General features: G+C 38.5%; 1 protein-coding gene across 3 annotated transcripts in view; it reads left to right on the top strand.

The window, feature by feature from the left end:
- The window catches only part of vipr2 (vasoactive intestinal peptide receptor 2), a 62906-nt gene that overhangs the window by 5063 nt on the left and 41907 nt on the right, over positions 1-15936 (top strand). The window contains exon 1 of one of the 3 annotated variants that reach the window (XM_051069793.1): positions 3614-4009. The exons of the other annotated variants lie outside the window; for them this stretch is intronic. Coding sequence (XP_050925750.1) covers positions 3959-4009 — 51 coding nt within the window. The 5' untranslated portion in view covers positions 3614-3958. Of the gene's footprint in view, positions 1-3613; positions 4010-15936 lie in introns of those variants that run through there. 3 annotated transcript variants of the gene reach the window in all.

Below are 15936 nucleotides of genomic sequence, written 5' to 3'. Positions count from 1 at the left end.
AGAAGTTGGATGGAGGGCGTCTGCTTTAAGTTTTTCTGTCTGCACATTTTAATGCAGTGTTGACATTTTCGCCCACAGCAGAGCAGCTGACGGCCTCTGGCTTCGTGTAAATATGTGCCACTTCATCCTCGCTCCGCTTTCACAAGTTTACTGTACAAAGACAGAAACCATGTGCACAGCTGTGAGCAGCTGCGCTTACAGTGGAGAGATGTTTTTCAAGAAGTTTCATCCGGGGGTTTGAAGTTAGATTTTACTGATCATATGATATATATCTCTTCTGACAGTTCATTGACCTTTAGTTGACAGAGTCACTGCAGTGGAAACACAAAGAACTTAGCAGTAATTCCTACTCAATCTGAATTTACAAGACATTTAAGATACAATAATATATAAAAATATATTGGAGATCCTTCCACTTCTGCTATGTTGCCAAGATGGCGACCACTGAGGGTGAGAATTGAATTCATTCCACACTCAACTTTTTGGCCATTTTGGGTCACAATCCAGATTCTTATAGTGCACTGCCTGTTTCCATATTTTTTGCTGTGAACACACTCATGCACTCAAAATAAAATGAGAGTATGGAAATAGACAAATTTAGGCACAGCAACTGTTCCCACAAATATGTTCAGAAACTGTTTTATCCTCTTTTGAAAAATGGAGGAATGTGCACAACAGCTGCATTATTATCGTAGTTTATATTCCCAAAGTTTCAGTTTAACCATAAAAGTTCAGGTTATGATAAAATGCTCCTTGTTGTTCGGTGGAATCTTTGTGTTTGGACTCAGCTTTGTGGTGGAATCAAACTGCCCTCCTCACATGCCAACAAACAAACCCAGCACCCTGTTGCTCTGCCGAGCCCTCATCTGTTATGGGGGAAACATGAAACACAGGGCCTCTGTTTTGCTCTCTCATTTGTCTGGACAGAAGAAAAAAAATGAATTGGGGATGAAAAGATGTCTGGATTGCAACTGTTGTTGGTTCAGTGTTTAATTGAAGAGGAGAATAAACTGTGAACTGCAGGCAGTGAGAACCATGGGCCAATTAACTGCAAATGTCAACAAAAAGCAATTATGGTTTCAGTATTTTATGAGATAAAATGAACAAGGAATGTTATGAGGAATGGTCAAGGAAGGTTAAAGGGCTGCGCAGGGTGGATGGTTGGATATACAACGTACGAGACACTGACGGCAGCAGTTTGCATCTCATCTACCTAATTAAATGTCAAAGTTTTTCTCTTAAAAGCTCCTAATCCAGCAGTAATTAGTTCCTTGGCCGCAGAAACAAATTGTGAGTACAACATTGACGTAATGTTTTAATGATTTTTTGTTAGCAAACAGTTTCTTATTTACATGCACATTCAGCAGTTAGCTGAGTAACATTGTCATCGATTTGGAGATGTGTTTGTGTTCATCTGGTGAATCGAAGTTCAGTATTCACTCTTTTTTTAGCCTTTAGCTAGAGACCCTGAGTGAAACATCTGGCTATTTAGCTGTGAAATGCTCTTCTATGTTCACCAGCTCATCTCTAACTGTGTCTGTCTGCTGTCTGCTGCTGAGCAGGTAGTGTAGAGTGGATTTTCAGAGCTTTTTCTCTGAAAACAACAAGCAGTGAGAGTGAACCACAACAGTAGAGTTGTGGGCCAGACACCTACAGATAAAGAATAAAATGAAATTCACCGTAAAGCTCGCTAAAGCTCAGAGATTCTCTGTAGCTTCATATGAACGACCTCTTTCACACTGTCACTTTGCTTTCCCATTGTCAGTTGATATGTTGTTATGAAAATATTGATTAGAGCTGCTTTAAGGTATTTTGTCAGTTTGTCAAAGTCAAGATTCAACTTTGAGACTCAACTTTTAAACCTGCATGAAGGAGAAGGAAACGTGAACATCTACAACAACTGAGCATGATGACGATCATTTATCAGGTCTCATCTAAAATGAGACCTGAAAGCTATGTGTGTTGTGTATTGTTCATTTGACTTGAGAACTTGATGAAAATGTCTTGACAACCCAACCATTATACTGTAGTTTACGACTGTTCTGAAAGGATAGACACTTTCTGGGGAGATTGGTGGTGAAACTGAACATTCAAAAGACTTGGTGTTGTATTGTTTGAGGTACAAACTGTATTAAGTTCAGTCCTGTGGAGCAGTAGGGAACTGGATGAAGTCAGTGTCAAAGTAACTATTTAATCATTACACAGTGGTACTGATGTTTTCAGACCAATTTCATGGTCGACACTGAGGGAAATGGTGTGCTTTGAATTGCAGACATGAGTCTGCTTAGGTAATTGTCCGCTGTGTGTGTGTACTGTATTTACTTTATTTAAAACCTTTTCACTTTCAGTCAGTCTCAATTATTCCAGTGTGAGATGACTCCCAAAAGAATTTCCTGAGCAGTCAAGTCAATTTTCTAAGACAACACTTAGACCTTTGGATGACAGAAGAATCATTAAAGATTGTATTTTAGTCCAACTTTTTTTCTATAATTCCTCTACTTTTAAAAACATTTGCTCTACCTGCAGTTAAGTCAAGTCAAGAGATAACATATTATTCCTTTTAAAAATGAAATGTTGAATTCATAAGCAGTAGAATACACTCCTGCTCAAGTTCAACACACTCAGGGGTTTGACAGCTCCGGCCTTATTTGGTCTGGTGTGACCAGATAATGTTTTCTTCTCTGTTTGTTTACCAAGTCATCAGTCCTGTCTCCCAGAAATTACGTTGATATAGAACTAATCTGCAAAGGCAGATATGTTTTGTAGGAACCGTAAATGCATCCAGATTACATGTTCTATTAATGTAATGAGGAGTTGTTGTCAATTTATGTATGTTTAAAACTTTTTAAAACTTTGTTTAGAGGGAGTTTCATTCACAGAAATTGGTTAAGGTCAGGGAAAGATCCTTGTCTGGCCTAATAAAGGAAAAATTCACAGTGACTTCGGACTTAAGAAATTATTTGTAATTTGCATTTAACCAAACCCACAATCTTCCTCTGACTTTAACCAAGGTGTTTTTGTTACAGACAGGACTGTGGATGAGCATGAAACTGAAAGTGAAATAATTCTTTCACTAGGATTGGGAAAAATAACATTACAAGCTACTTAAAAGCAAGATTACAACAGTTAGTTGCATGTTGGATACAGGCAGGATATTCCACAGTTTTGGTGGTGATACGAAGCTATTTCTTCATCTAAACTGTTAATGTTTTAATGCAACAGTGCTCATGCTCGATCTAAGCTTGTATTTCTTCATTTCTACTTGTGATAATGACCTTAGTGTGGATATGAGTTGTGGGGACAAAGAGATTTTCGTTCTTATATTGTGTCACTTGATTTTGGATTTTTAGAAACCTGGAGGGGTGAAAAAAAAAATCAATTTTTTTTTTTTTTATTTTGAGTAACAGAAGCATCTGGTGGTTACCCTTGAACTTTTCTTTAGGACCGTCTGTGCAGGTACAACCTCTGAGACAGCTGTTTTACTTGTTTTTGTCAGAACTGTGGCGAGTGTGTTTTAATCAAGCTACAGGCCAGTGCTTCACAATAAATGTCCTCTGAACTGGATAGGACTACAGTGATTCTATATTACTGTGAGCCACTGTAAAGGTTTTATTTTGAAGGTCAGAACAGGAAGTATCTGTGCTCGTCCTTGTGCTCTTGACAGTCAAAGTCAGCTGCGGGCAACTGATCTCTCTGCACATTCAGCTCTGTGATAGCGACCAGTGTGGATACAGGATATCACCGGCTGGGTTTTTAAAAAAACATTTCTCTCTCTTCTTCTTTTATATGTTTTTTTTTCTCTCTCTCTGTCTCTGCTCTTCATGGAATTAAAATATAACTGTTCAGATCCTGTCAACGGAATGAAAAACTCTGAAGTGGAGTTTAAATGAGGCTCCTGTTTTAAGCAGAGTTTCTGCTGTTAGGACAGCGGACTGGCTTCTACACCTGAGGAGTAAAGATGAGAAGTTTGCTCCTTGTCACCTTATGTCTGTCGACGTGTCCACTCCTGGTCAGTCTCTTTTCTACTGTTTTTTACTGTGATGCTGTGAGTGAAAGAGTGACAAAAGATTTAAATAACAAACAAAAGATACTGAATATTAATAGTATTTTCTGGCAGAAATAAACCTCAGGATCTGCTTTACTCTGCACAGCTTAAAGAAAGGGTTTCAAAGTGACATAAAGGGGATTTTAGTTATAGAGACAATGGTGAAACATCACATTTATATTGCTGATAATTATATAAACGTGACATTTTTGGTACAAAGGTGAGAGGTATGTGGAGTTATCCTACATCAGGGTAATTTTTTTTTCTGCTGTTTCAGTGTACATATCCTATAATTGATTGTGATCATTAATTATAGAGCAGCAAATAATCATTTTCATAATCAGTTAATCAGCTCCTTGATTAAACAGCTTAATTGTTTCGGCTATAAAAATGGCAGAAAATAGTGAAAATTCATCATCAGAGTTTCCCAGAGTTACATGATGAGTTGATTATATGTAGATAATCAATCGCTGAAGCCATTATTATCTGGTTTGAGTATTTGCTGTTCTTCCTTCCTTCAGTCATTATCTTTATGTTCAGGATGGTTGGTTGGACAAAACAAGACATTTCAATGCCTAATGTGTTTTAGAAACTGTTACGGACATTTGTTTATTACTGTCATTCACATTTTATGGACTAAACAATAAATCAGTAAGGATAATAATCATTACTAGCAGCCCTGGTCTGATCTTGTTCAACCAACAGACCAGAACTGAAAATATTTAGTTTTCATTTGAAAAGAAAAAGAAAATCAGCCTTGAGAATCTGGATCATCTGATTTTATGGACGTATTTGTCCTTAAAAAGTGACTTCAGTGGATTAATCAGTTATCAAAAGTTCTTACAACTAATTTTCTACCACTTATCCAACCAATTAATTGATTAATTGCTGTGTGATAAGTGTGATATGAGACTAAATTGAATTTATCTTAATCGTTGGTCCTGTACCTGAAACCTGGAACTAAACAAAAATATACTCAGAGCTTAAATGATAAATCAATCAGTCAATTACTCAACTATTTTGCTGACAACATTGCCCAACTTTGCCAACAACTTTCACCAAATAAACCAAGTGTCTTTAAATTTTGGACAGTTGGTTGGACAATACAAGCAATTAAAAGACGTAACTTTAGGAAACTGTGATGATGATTGATCAAATCACGAAATTAAATGATCAGCAGATAATCGACTGGCAGGAAACTGTTTTGAAAACTGAGTAATCGTTTACATTTTTTCAGTTCGTGGTTGCAGCTTCTCTTATGTCTCTGTTTTATATCATCATGAAGTGAACATCTTTAACTCTGAGTGATGAATCTAAACAAACAGCAGATGAATCTATTAGTTGCAGGTTGTCTCTGTGGGGAGTAAATATTAGAGGCAGCTGAAGTTGTCCCCCAGCATTTCTATTTTCATTAATTAAGATAATCTGTGGAAATAATCTCCCGCTGTGGTTGTTCTTGTGGAGCCATCCTCCAGCTATTATCCCACTTTTGTTTTTTTCAGTCCCTCACACATGATGTGCTCTTTTCCCGTGTTGATCCACCTCACAGGATAAACAGTGGAAGTGCTCTCTGTCTCTCTCTCTTCCCATAAGCCTCCTTTGACTAAAAGCAGACTGGGCTGTCAAAATGTTCACATCACCCAAAACAAATGTGGTTTAATTACCTAACTGATGAGCCACCGCTGCCCCCAAGTACACAGAAACCCTTTCACGCAAACACAGACTCTTCAGCAATCCCTCTTTTCTATTGCCCACTCATTTATTCAGCACCTCCCTTGCTCAAAGGCACCTCAGAAGGACAGATGGAAACTGATGTCAAACCGATTTGTTGGATTTTGCTTGGTGATAATTTCTGCTGGCTGCATTTCACACTGAAGTTTAGATGTTCTTTTTTTCGTTTATCCTCACAGTAAATTCCAAATAAAATTAATGGAGTTTGGTGAAAATGTTTTCAAAGCGTAAGATCTGAAGCATATATTGAGATGTTCATTTAAACTGGGACAGTAATAGAGGAGTGCCAAAGGATATTACATAATACACAATATTATAGATATATTACCTAAGGTGCACTTATACCTTTACTACTTCTTTCGTACATTACTAGATTTTTGCATTAGTGTGATAAAGTACCTTGATTTTTCAGTATAAACTCGTCGGATTAATCAAAAACAGCACTGTTTTGTTCATAAACAGTTTCTTAAATGAGCATTTACACCATCTAAAGAGCAGGAATCTTTGGGAATCTCATGATTCAGTTAGATTCTGTTTTGTTTCACTGTCTGTAACGTTTCTGGTCATTCTTTCTTCAAAATCAATTCTTGATTTAATAGATCAAAAAAGCACTAAGGCACTATGCTCATGCTTTTACTGCAATTTACTGGATACGCTAAACCACTCACACATGTTTTTAGTCCATTAGACTGCACTGTGAAATGTAAGTGATGAGGGTCATTGTCTGATTGATCAAAAAAGGCAAAGACAGGTGTGTTGATTAAGGTTTGGACTGATGGGATTGATGTTTTGGGAGCGTTTAGTTTTACTTTTTAGGGTTTTACGTTGGTTTTTCCGTATTCTGTAGTTGTAAATGTGCTCGTACAAGCTTCTGTGGCTCAATTTACTGACCACCATCACTCGTCTTGTTTCTTTTGCAGAAACAGATTTAGGTGTATGTGTTTGGAGTGAGAACGCTCTGTGCTCTTACATAACATTTATGTCTAGCTGTGGAGAACACCATTCTCTACCAGGGAAACCCCTCTGTAGCCACAATACTGTACTGGTGCAGGTCTTTTCACCTGACCAGAAGTGGTGGGACGTTCTGTAGCAGTGGCGGCGCAGTGTGCACCTGTTGGCCGGCTCATTTGCTGGTGCTTCAGTTTAATTCTCTCTGTTGATGCTGGTGTACAAGGAATTTGAAATATTAGCCTTTTTTGGTTTTATCTTCTAAAATGAGAGGATTTGGTGCTTATCCCCATTTTATATCTCTTGAATAAAGTGACAGAGAATCAGTTTCGTGACAAATGTTCTTTTTCTCAGTATACAACCTTTTCAACCGTTAACACCAGTTAAATGTGCTGTATGTGTTATGTGTAGGTGCGTAGATGGGTAGAAGTCAGAGGTCAGAGGAGGGAGAGTCAACAACAGAGGGACATATGCAGTGTGATAACACACCTTATAATTAACACACAGACGTGACACAGACAGAAAATTCAAGGGCATAATTAAGAGTTGATTTGCTCCCTTTTATGTTCCAGTCTGAGCAGGGACTCAGGTGTGAACAGGCTCCCGGCCACAGTGTTATATTAAGTTCATCTGCCTGAACGCAAGCTGCAGGATATCTGGATCCACCACAGCACAGTAGATTTCAAACACTCTGACAAGAAATGAAGCTATTTTCTGACGAGAGCATGAAGAATAAGCAAAGCAGGGCGTCTCACTCCTACACTGCCAACGTTCTGACTCCAGGTCATCTGTGTTGATTCTGTCTGATATTATTTGGCAGAACAGGAGGTACCGGATGCCTGGATTCAGCTGGAGCTGGCAATTTTTAAGATAACAGTGTTAACACACATCTGGTAAAAATGTGTTTTTGTTCAGGAAAGAAGAACAAAAACGAGAAAGTGCTTTTGAATCACTGAATCACCGTAGAGTTTCACTAACCTTAAATAATCATCGAATGTTTGAGGTGAAGTAGAGAAAAACACATTTCAATTACATACTTCCCTTTAAACATTAAAAGATAACTCCAGCATTAAACTAAACTTGGACCATAAGGTTAAAAAATACTGGATATCCTTCATATTGATGTGATATGGAATATTTTGAATAATGCTCAGTGTGTCATGATGACCCAACATTATAGAAAATGCAGAAATGGCAAGAGACAGTCCAATTTGACTTTAAGTAAAATTACAAACTACAAGCAAAATTGGATGTATTAATGCAGTTGCAAAGTGGGGTAAGTAATTTGCGGCATCTGCAGGTTCCTGAAAGTAAATGTCAGGTTCATTTTCTGCAAAGACAATATTAGGTGACAGACACATGCACTTCAAGGCTTGGCTGGACATAAACACTCTCAGTGCAAAAGATAGAAAATATCTGACTCTTTGAAACTTAGGATTTCAGTGTAAGAGGCAAACAATCACAGAGTGTAAAATTCCATTATGTGTGCCAGTGTGGACGGAGAAAAGCTAATCAATCATGTTTTTTTTTTTTTTAGAAAATTGATAATACAATCTGCAGCTTTGAATAGTAATTTACTTCCAGACTCTGGGTCAATTTTAGATGAATTCAGCCACTGTGGTGCAGCATTTTGTTCCCAACTGCGACAACAAAGCGTTTTTGAATTTGCTACCGCTCTTAATTTGTTCCTCTGACAGGCCCAAGTCACAGAAAGGAAAAAAAAACTTTTAAAAGCAAATCTAAAATAGTTAATAGTGACAGCAATAACAAAAATATTGTATGGTTTGGGTTGTGGAGCCAGTTATGGATCAAAGAAACAATGACTAACTGTGTGAAAGTCCATACTGCATCATCTACTTTGTTCCCGTCATGATAGAGTGGTGCAGGAATGAGTCCTAAAAACCAGAAGTAAGTTAGAATTTTAGCTCTCCTGGTTCCTTTGTCCCAAAGTCAGTGGGTTTTTTGGATTGATGTCTGAAATAAGGTCTGTGGTTTTAATACAAGCTCAATAAATATCCCAGTTGTTATTTTTCAAGCTTCTAGCCATTTATTAGGCGGTTGCTAACGAGTGTCTAAATGAGGCTACAGAGGTTGTCGGGGACGTTAACATGAAAACCCATCTACTCACCAGTCCACCTTTACAGCCTCGTTGTGTTTCTACTCACGCTCTTTCAAACTCTCACTAACTTTCTAAGAAGAAAGGCTTTTGTAGAAGAGCTCAGAGCTAAATGAAATGACCAGTTGGAAGCTTAGTGTGTAGTTGGTTTATAGCCTAACATTAGCTTTTTACTTCTGGAGATTTAAGCTTCAAAAATCAGACCAGTGGTGTTTGTCTATGAAGATTAGCTGATGAACTAAACATTAAAATATTTTGTTGAGAGCACAGAGTTTATTTGCTGCAGTAATCCAAGAGTCAGCATTTTCCCCTCATTATTAAATTAGATTACTGACAGGACACTTTGGACTTTCAAACTATTAAACTTCAATATTTGTGAAACATAAGCAGAGCTTGGGACGTGTCAGAGTCTACAAACACTTGTCCAGAGTCCCAGTTGCACAACAAAGAAGCAAACAAGGAGAAGTGAAAACTTCTTCCAGCACATGCCCTGAGTAAAACTGTTAAATTTAAATAAATACGTGGCTATTCTGCCGCACTTCTTCCAGCTCTAATGCACCCATACAATCCAAAGAAAATCCATGTGAGAAGACATCAAAGCCCTAAGTGTTTGACTGACAGGTGATGTCTGGCAAGTGCAGAGCTGAAACAACCATGAAGCAATTTAGTGATTAAAGATACAGACCGAAGATGGAAAAAAATCTCACAGGTTTCCATTTCGGGATAATCTCTTAATGGCAATTAAGAAAATAAGGAACACAGGAAAACATTCTCTGCAGCGTGCAGGCTGTATAATCCCCTCCATGTGCTTCAGGTTAGGGTTAATTTGTACATAACATTCATTTATTTGTTTATTGCTGCCAACAGAAAATTTCACACACAAAAAAAAAACTAAACCATCTTACACATATTCTTTAACCAGAAAGGAGTCAAGAAAAAAACTTATATTACCTCCCCACTTTTCAAAATGAATAAGTAAGAAAATTAAAATTAAATAAACTTGATCAAAGAGAAAGTAAAATAAACCACAAGAGCCTATGAAACCCCAAGGGCCTTGTCAAAACATCTCCCCCCGGTCCGTTAACAACATTCGCTGCACTGCTCTGATCTACATGTCGATAGAGAGGCTTCACATCCTCTCACTCTCCCTCTCTTATGACTGACGGAGCGTAAACCCTCTGACATTCATAAGTCATCGGCCGCGCTGCCATTTTCAGTCTGCGCATGTTTCACTTTCGAGTCAGATTTATTGTTTTAATGTGGGTTTGGAAAAACAAGCAAAAACAGAGAGCTGCATTTAGAAAATAAGCTTGTATTGTCTCGGAAAATAATGGATTTAATCAATAGCATACCAATGTGTGTGTGTGTGGTGATGACAGACTCTTTACAGCCTGTTGAGATTTAGCCCAGCATCCGAAATGCAAGATTTAACGCCACACGCAGGGCTGTAATGAGGGGAAAAAGTCAGATTTCACAGAGGTTAAACACACATTTGGTGATGTGATTGAAAGGTCAGAACCTCTGAATCAGAGCAGCAGGAGGCTGATGGCAGTAATTACCCATTAAGTCTCTGGGGCTGATTTTATTGACTGTCGTCTTGGTCCAGGATGTGCAGTAGAGTGCTACAACGTCACACTACATCCATGTTTGCTTCACACACAGAACAGTCATTAGTCACAAGAGGACCCATTTGTCAGGAAGGCATGAAAGCTGAGGCAGTGTCACCTCAAGAAGGTTCCGGGTTTGAACCCTGGTTTGCCGGGGGGCTTTTCTGTGTGCTCTCTCCCATAGTCCAAAGACATGCAGGTTAGGTTACTTGGTGACTCTAAATTGCCCTTAGATGTGAATGTGAGTGGTTCTTTATCTCTGCACGTTGGTTTTATAATGGACTGGCGATCCGTCCAGGGTGGGCATAAAAACTGGCAGTGCATTTTGCCCCACGATGGGACAAAACTTACAATATTAAAATGAGAGAGAAGCATCTGAAGCTCTCCATTTGTCATTTAGGTTTCGTACAGTGTTGCTCTGACCATGTTGCCTATCGCAGCAGTGGCCCAGGGCAGCATTTTGTCAAGAGCTGTAAGATGGTTTTCTCATCTGTACATCACACTGATGATATCAGATCACCATGTGGGTTAATTAACCTGAGTGGATGACCTGATTTGTGATTTAGGCTTGGTGAGGTCTTCTCCTTCTTCTTCCTCTTCTTCTTCTTCTTCTTCTTCTTCTTTTTCGTCTTGCTTTATGGCAGTTAGCCATTGTTATAGCACAGCAGATTTAAATGTAACTTCTCACTGCAAAACTGAGAGAGCAGTGTTGAATCTTAAAAAGTGAGTTGAGACTGAGACTGAGTTGCGAGATATTGAAGACACAAATCTGCAACAATTGAAAAGAGTGAAGCGATTATTTTAGATATTCAAATCTTATTTTTAAATGTTTGAATCCCATTTTTCTGCACAGCAGTTTACACTTGCACCATTTTCTTTCAACCTTTCAAATTCCAGTCTTAATGTTATGGATTTTGAACCTGGTTTCACCTCCTATAATTTTGCCTTTTTTCCAAAACACAGGATCTGTTGTAAGCATCTGTTGTGGTATTAGATTATGAAGAGTGCCTACACAGAGAGCTGGCAGGGCTGATACAGTACAAAGGGGGGATGAGAGCAGGTATGTCCACCTCCAGAGGGATCAACACAAAGGTTCAGCATCCACAAAAACCTACACCACACCCACACCATCATGCTTGCAGTGCAGTCTGGCAATAATTCATCCAATAAGTTGCTTATATTATCCTAGAATTTCAATGACGAGGCATCAGCACAAAAGTATATGAGATCTCAACTCCCACCCTGGCAGTGATCAAACCTACTCACACCTACTCCGAAAAGGAACAAGACAAAAAGGGAAAGAACTCTAAAGCGAAACTGAAATACTGCTTCAAGCCTGCATTTCTCCAAATAGACAGAAGATGTAAGTAACACTTTGAAGTTTTATCACCATAACATCTCCATAAAATGTGTAAAACACACACACACAAATCTTAAAACAACAACACAGGTTTTTGTTTGGACTTTTAGCTACCCCTACCCAAACACAACTGATGTTTAACTGGCAGTCACACATCTTTTCCTCTAACAATATATCACATATATCAAGTCCTGATTTGTAAAATTGGACGGACAGTCGGTGTTACTGTACATTATACAACAAGTAGTTACGACCAAGCAATCTGATTGGTCAACAAGACATTTAGAATGTGCTCAAATCAGCATGACAGCATGCGTTACTCATCACTAAAAATATTACTCCGCCATATCCATTTTACTTTGTTGATAATAGTTATATAATCGCAATATTACACTCAAGGGCGTGCTTTAACGTCATTTGAGCACTGCAGTGATGCGGTGAAACAATGCTATAACTTAAAATTCATGTAAAAGTTTGTGGTTGCAGAAGCTACATCTGTGTGAGTAAAAAATGCAGCATCTTTGTTATAACATGGTTGATAAAAGTAAGCATTCATTTGTGCAGTAGGCTGTTGATTTAGTTCAGTAAAGTCTGGGACCTCGATAAAGCTTTAACGTCAGCTCAGAGTTCACTCATCTGGGACTAGAAAATCATTTCTGTTGCTAGGTCGTTACTAAGGGTCTGATTATTTGCTGTAGTGGTAAACTTGGTTCCATTACACATAGGAGTCCACTGACGTGACTGATTGTGTTACAGTTATTAGTCAGACCCCACGTATATCTATGGAAAAGGGAAAAACACTTGCAAAAACCTTTTAATTTTGAGAGCAAATTGCTCCTCAACATGAACAGATTTTGATTACACGTTTTACTTTGTTGGTAATAGTTGTATAATCGCAATATTACACTCGAGGGTGTGCTTTAACGTCATTTGAGCACGACAGTGATGCGGTCAGGACCGAGGCACTTGCCCTCTCGGTTAATATTGCTTAAATGAAACAGCTACATCTACAAAGCTGAAACAGTCACGTCACGTCATTCAACCTAGACGACACACAAGTGAAGTATAGCCCGAGCTGCACTTACACTGATGGTGCTGGGTGATAATTGCTGTGCTTGTTGGTGTTTTCAAGGATACAATTGGATGAGTCACCTGTAACTCTCAGTGGGATAGCAAAGGGAACAGAGAGCTGCAGTCGCCTTTTCTCTTATATGAAAATGTACAGTTAAGGACAAAATTATTAGCCCTCCCTTTGAAATTTAAAGTGTTTACAAAATTTTTCCAAGTGCTTTTTTAACGGGACAAGGATTTTTTTTGCATTTCCAAACATACTAGTTTTTTTTAGAAAGCATAAATTATTTCTAAGAATTGTTGATGCTCACAAAGCCTGAGAAGGATATACAAAGTTATCACAGCATTTCCAAGTGTCAAGAACTGGAGTGAAAAGTATCATCAAGAAATTCAAAGAGAGCCACACAGTACAGAACAAGCCTGGAAGAGGTAAGAAGCAAAAGATTTCAAAGACCCTGGAAAGAAAACTAGCGATAGACGTGTCTAAAGACCCCAGAACAACTGCCAAGACACAAGAAACTAGAGCTCACTGGCCATAGAGACATAGCTTATGTTTGGAGAAAGAGGGGAGAGGCGTACCACCCAAAGAACACTGTCTCCATAGTGTGGATGCTTCAGGGTGTCTGGAACTGGGAATCTGATCAAGGTGGAAGGAATCATGAAGAAAGGAGGATATATGAGGATTCTGAAAGAAAGCCTTAAACAGTCAGCAGCAAAACTGGGTCTGGGTCATCGCTTTGTCTTGCAACACGACAACAATCCAAAACATACGTCGCTCCTGGTGAAGAGCTACCTCCAGAGGACCAAAGTGAATGTTATTGACTGGCCTGCACAAAGCCCTGACTTGAATCCCGTTGAAAATCTGTGGAACTGAAGATGAAGGTCCATGCCAGAAGAAGGGATTCCTCAGGAGACATGTCAGAGACTTCATCCAGCAAAAAGGATACACAACTGACTATTAGCGTCAGGGGGGCTAATAATTTTGACCCTGGTAGTTTTTGGTTTTTGTGGAATAATTTTGTTTCTGTGTGCAAAGTAAAATAATATAAGCAGCCAAAATAATACCAGAATGTTTGAAAAAGCTGTGTTAAAAATTCTTTGCTCTGGGAAATACTTTTAAAACAATTAAATTTTCATAGGGAGGCTAATAATTTCGTCCTTATCTGTATTCATTTATGGCTGCCAGGCTGTGTGGTGATGCAGGCTTCTGTGGAAAACTCTGGACAGAGATTTCTACCAACTTTGGAAAAGAGAAACTTTTTTTTTTTAAGGGTTGCATGGTGGCTGAAATAAATGTAAAGCTGCGTGTCCAAGGCTTTACACAGTTAGTTAAATAAGGTTGACCAGCAACAGTCTATCCATCTGCCTATTGCTTCTGTGCAATTAACTATTGTAAGGTCACCAACACGATGGTATCAAATCTGGCAACCTCACTGTCACTTCCCTGCTAGTGATGGGAAGTTTTGAGGTATTGAGTATTTTGTCGCCACAGTAAACCCAGGTGTGGACCTCCAAGGATATCGAGTATTTCAAGGATAGCAATGATAACTCACCATTTGGCCAACGAACCTTTAAAGTTGCCCGTACTCCATATATTTTTAATTTCAGTGAGAGTAGGGATATGTGGGTGAGTAGTATTTGTTTTTTTCAAAGGAGACTCAGATCTCTTTTTGGAAAAGCTGTTGTCTTTGTATTTAGGCCACAGAAAGCGGCGAGGCATAACCCATTATGATTAAGCATAGTGCTGTGATGTGTGAACATTAACACAATGAGATGAAACACTCGCTTCCATTATGTGCAGCCAGCACACAACAGAGCAGAATGTAATAGAGGCACTAAAAATATTAACTGCTCTCTTTGGTGCTGGCATCTTGTAGTTCGTATAATCTGGTTTAAATTTGGCTTACTCCACTGATGGACTCTTTGTACTGTAAATCACACTGGATAAGAGGATCAGTTAAATAGCCCTAAATGGGCTCAGCACTGTTTACTGTCCCAAACTCTGATTTGTATTGTTTTTATTTTTTTATTATTTTCTTACATCTGACATTAGAACAACCAGCCATGTTTTAGTGTTAGTGTTAGTCCTAAACTCCAGTCTTAGTGGTTCCTACTGATAACTTAAACCATTTTAAAACATCCCACAAAAACATAGTTTCATTTCAAACAAAAGGCTTAGGAGTCTCCTCAAACAGCTGGCCACTGCAGATTTAAGCAAACTTGACTCAAACAGGAGGAATTAGTACACTTGTCGGGGACTATTTTCAGCAGTGGATTAATCCACATTTGGTGCTCTAGTGAGTATTTGGGGCAGCAGGACGGGGTGTGTGGGACAGAGTTAAAATAAATTACAGTATGTGTGTTCAAGGTAATAAACGCTCAGTGATGTGTTTTTAATAGTTTTTGGACAACAATGGCGCTCCATGTATGTCTATGAGTGTGTAGATACATACACAATACTTACAAGGGTCAATTCATTCTTGGTTTTGGTTATTTCATGGGATTCATTTACGATAGGAAAGTTACTTTAGAAACAGTGTCTCCATTACAAAAGACAAGTTTACTTTTACACTGTAAAATATCTCTCTCAGTCCTTACAAAACAAATCTAAGGGATCCATACCAATATTGTCTTTTATGTTGTTTTTATTGTAAAAAGAACTCCATCTACCTTTAAATGAATATCAGATTCAACCTCCAAAGATCCAGAATCAGTTAGGCAACATTTGTAATCACTATCACTGAATTTATTGTGTTTCTCCATTAAAGACCAGCCCCCTGTTTTCATCCTTGAAGTGTGTTTAGTTCCCTGCGCACCTCTGCATCTGCACACACACTGAGGGCAGGATGTCAGATGAGCAGCTGTCTGAATACAAAACTGCTTTTGCTTGAAAATCAAATTTGAGAAGACGCCTTTTCAGTTTGGCAAGAGATGAACATTGAAGTCTTATGTTTTGAATCTCGGTGGTGAAATGTGTCAAGATTCAAACTTTTACAGTGAGCAGGGAAGAAAAAGTCGAGGTGCTCTGTTGGGCTTTGCTGCAGAATTGACATTGTTC

The sequence above is a fragment of the Lates calcarifer genome, linkage group LG4 (genome assembly GCF_001640805.2).
Source record: "Lates calcarifer isolate ASB-BC8 linkage group LG4, TLL_Latcal_v3, whole genome shotgun sequence".
Classification (NCBI taxonomy): domain Eukaryota; kingdom Metazoa; phylum Chordata; class Actinopteri; family Centropomidae; genus Lates; species Lates calcarifer.
The sequence above is the reverse complement of the archived record's forward strand: the minus strand, read 5'-3'. Positions and strand labels throughout refer to the sequence as shown.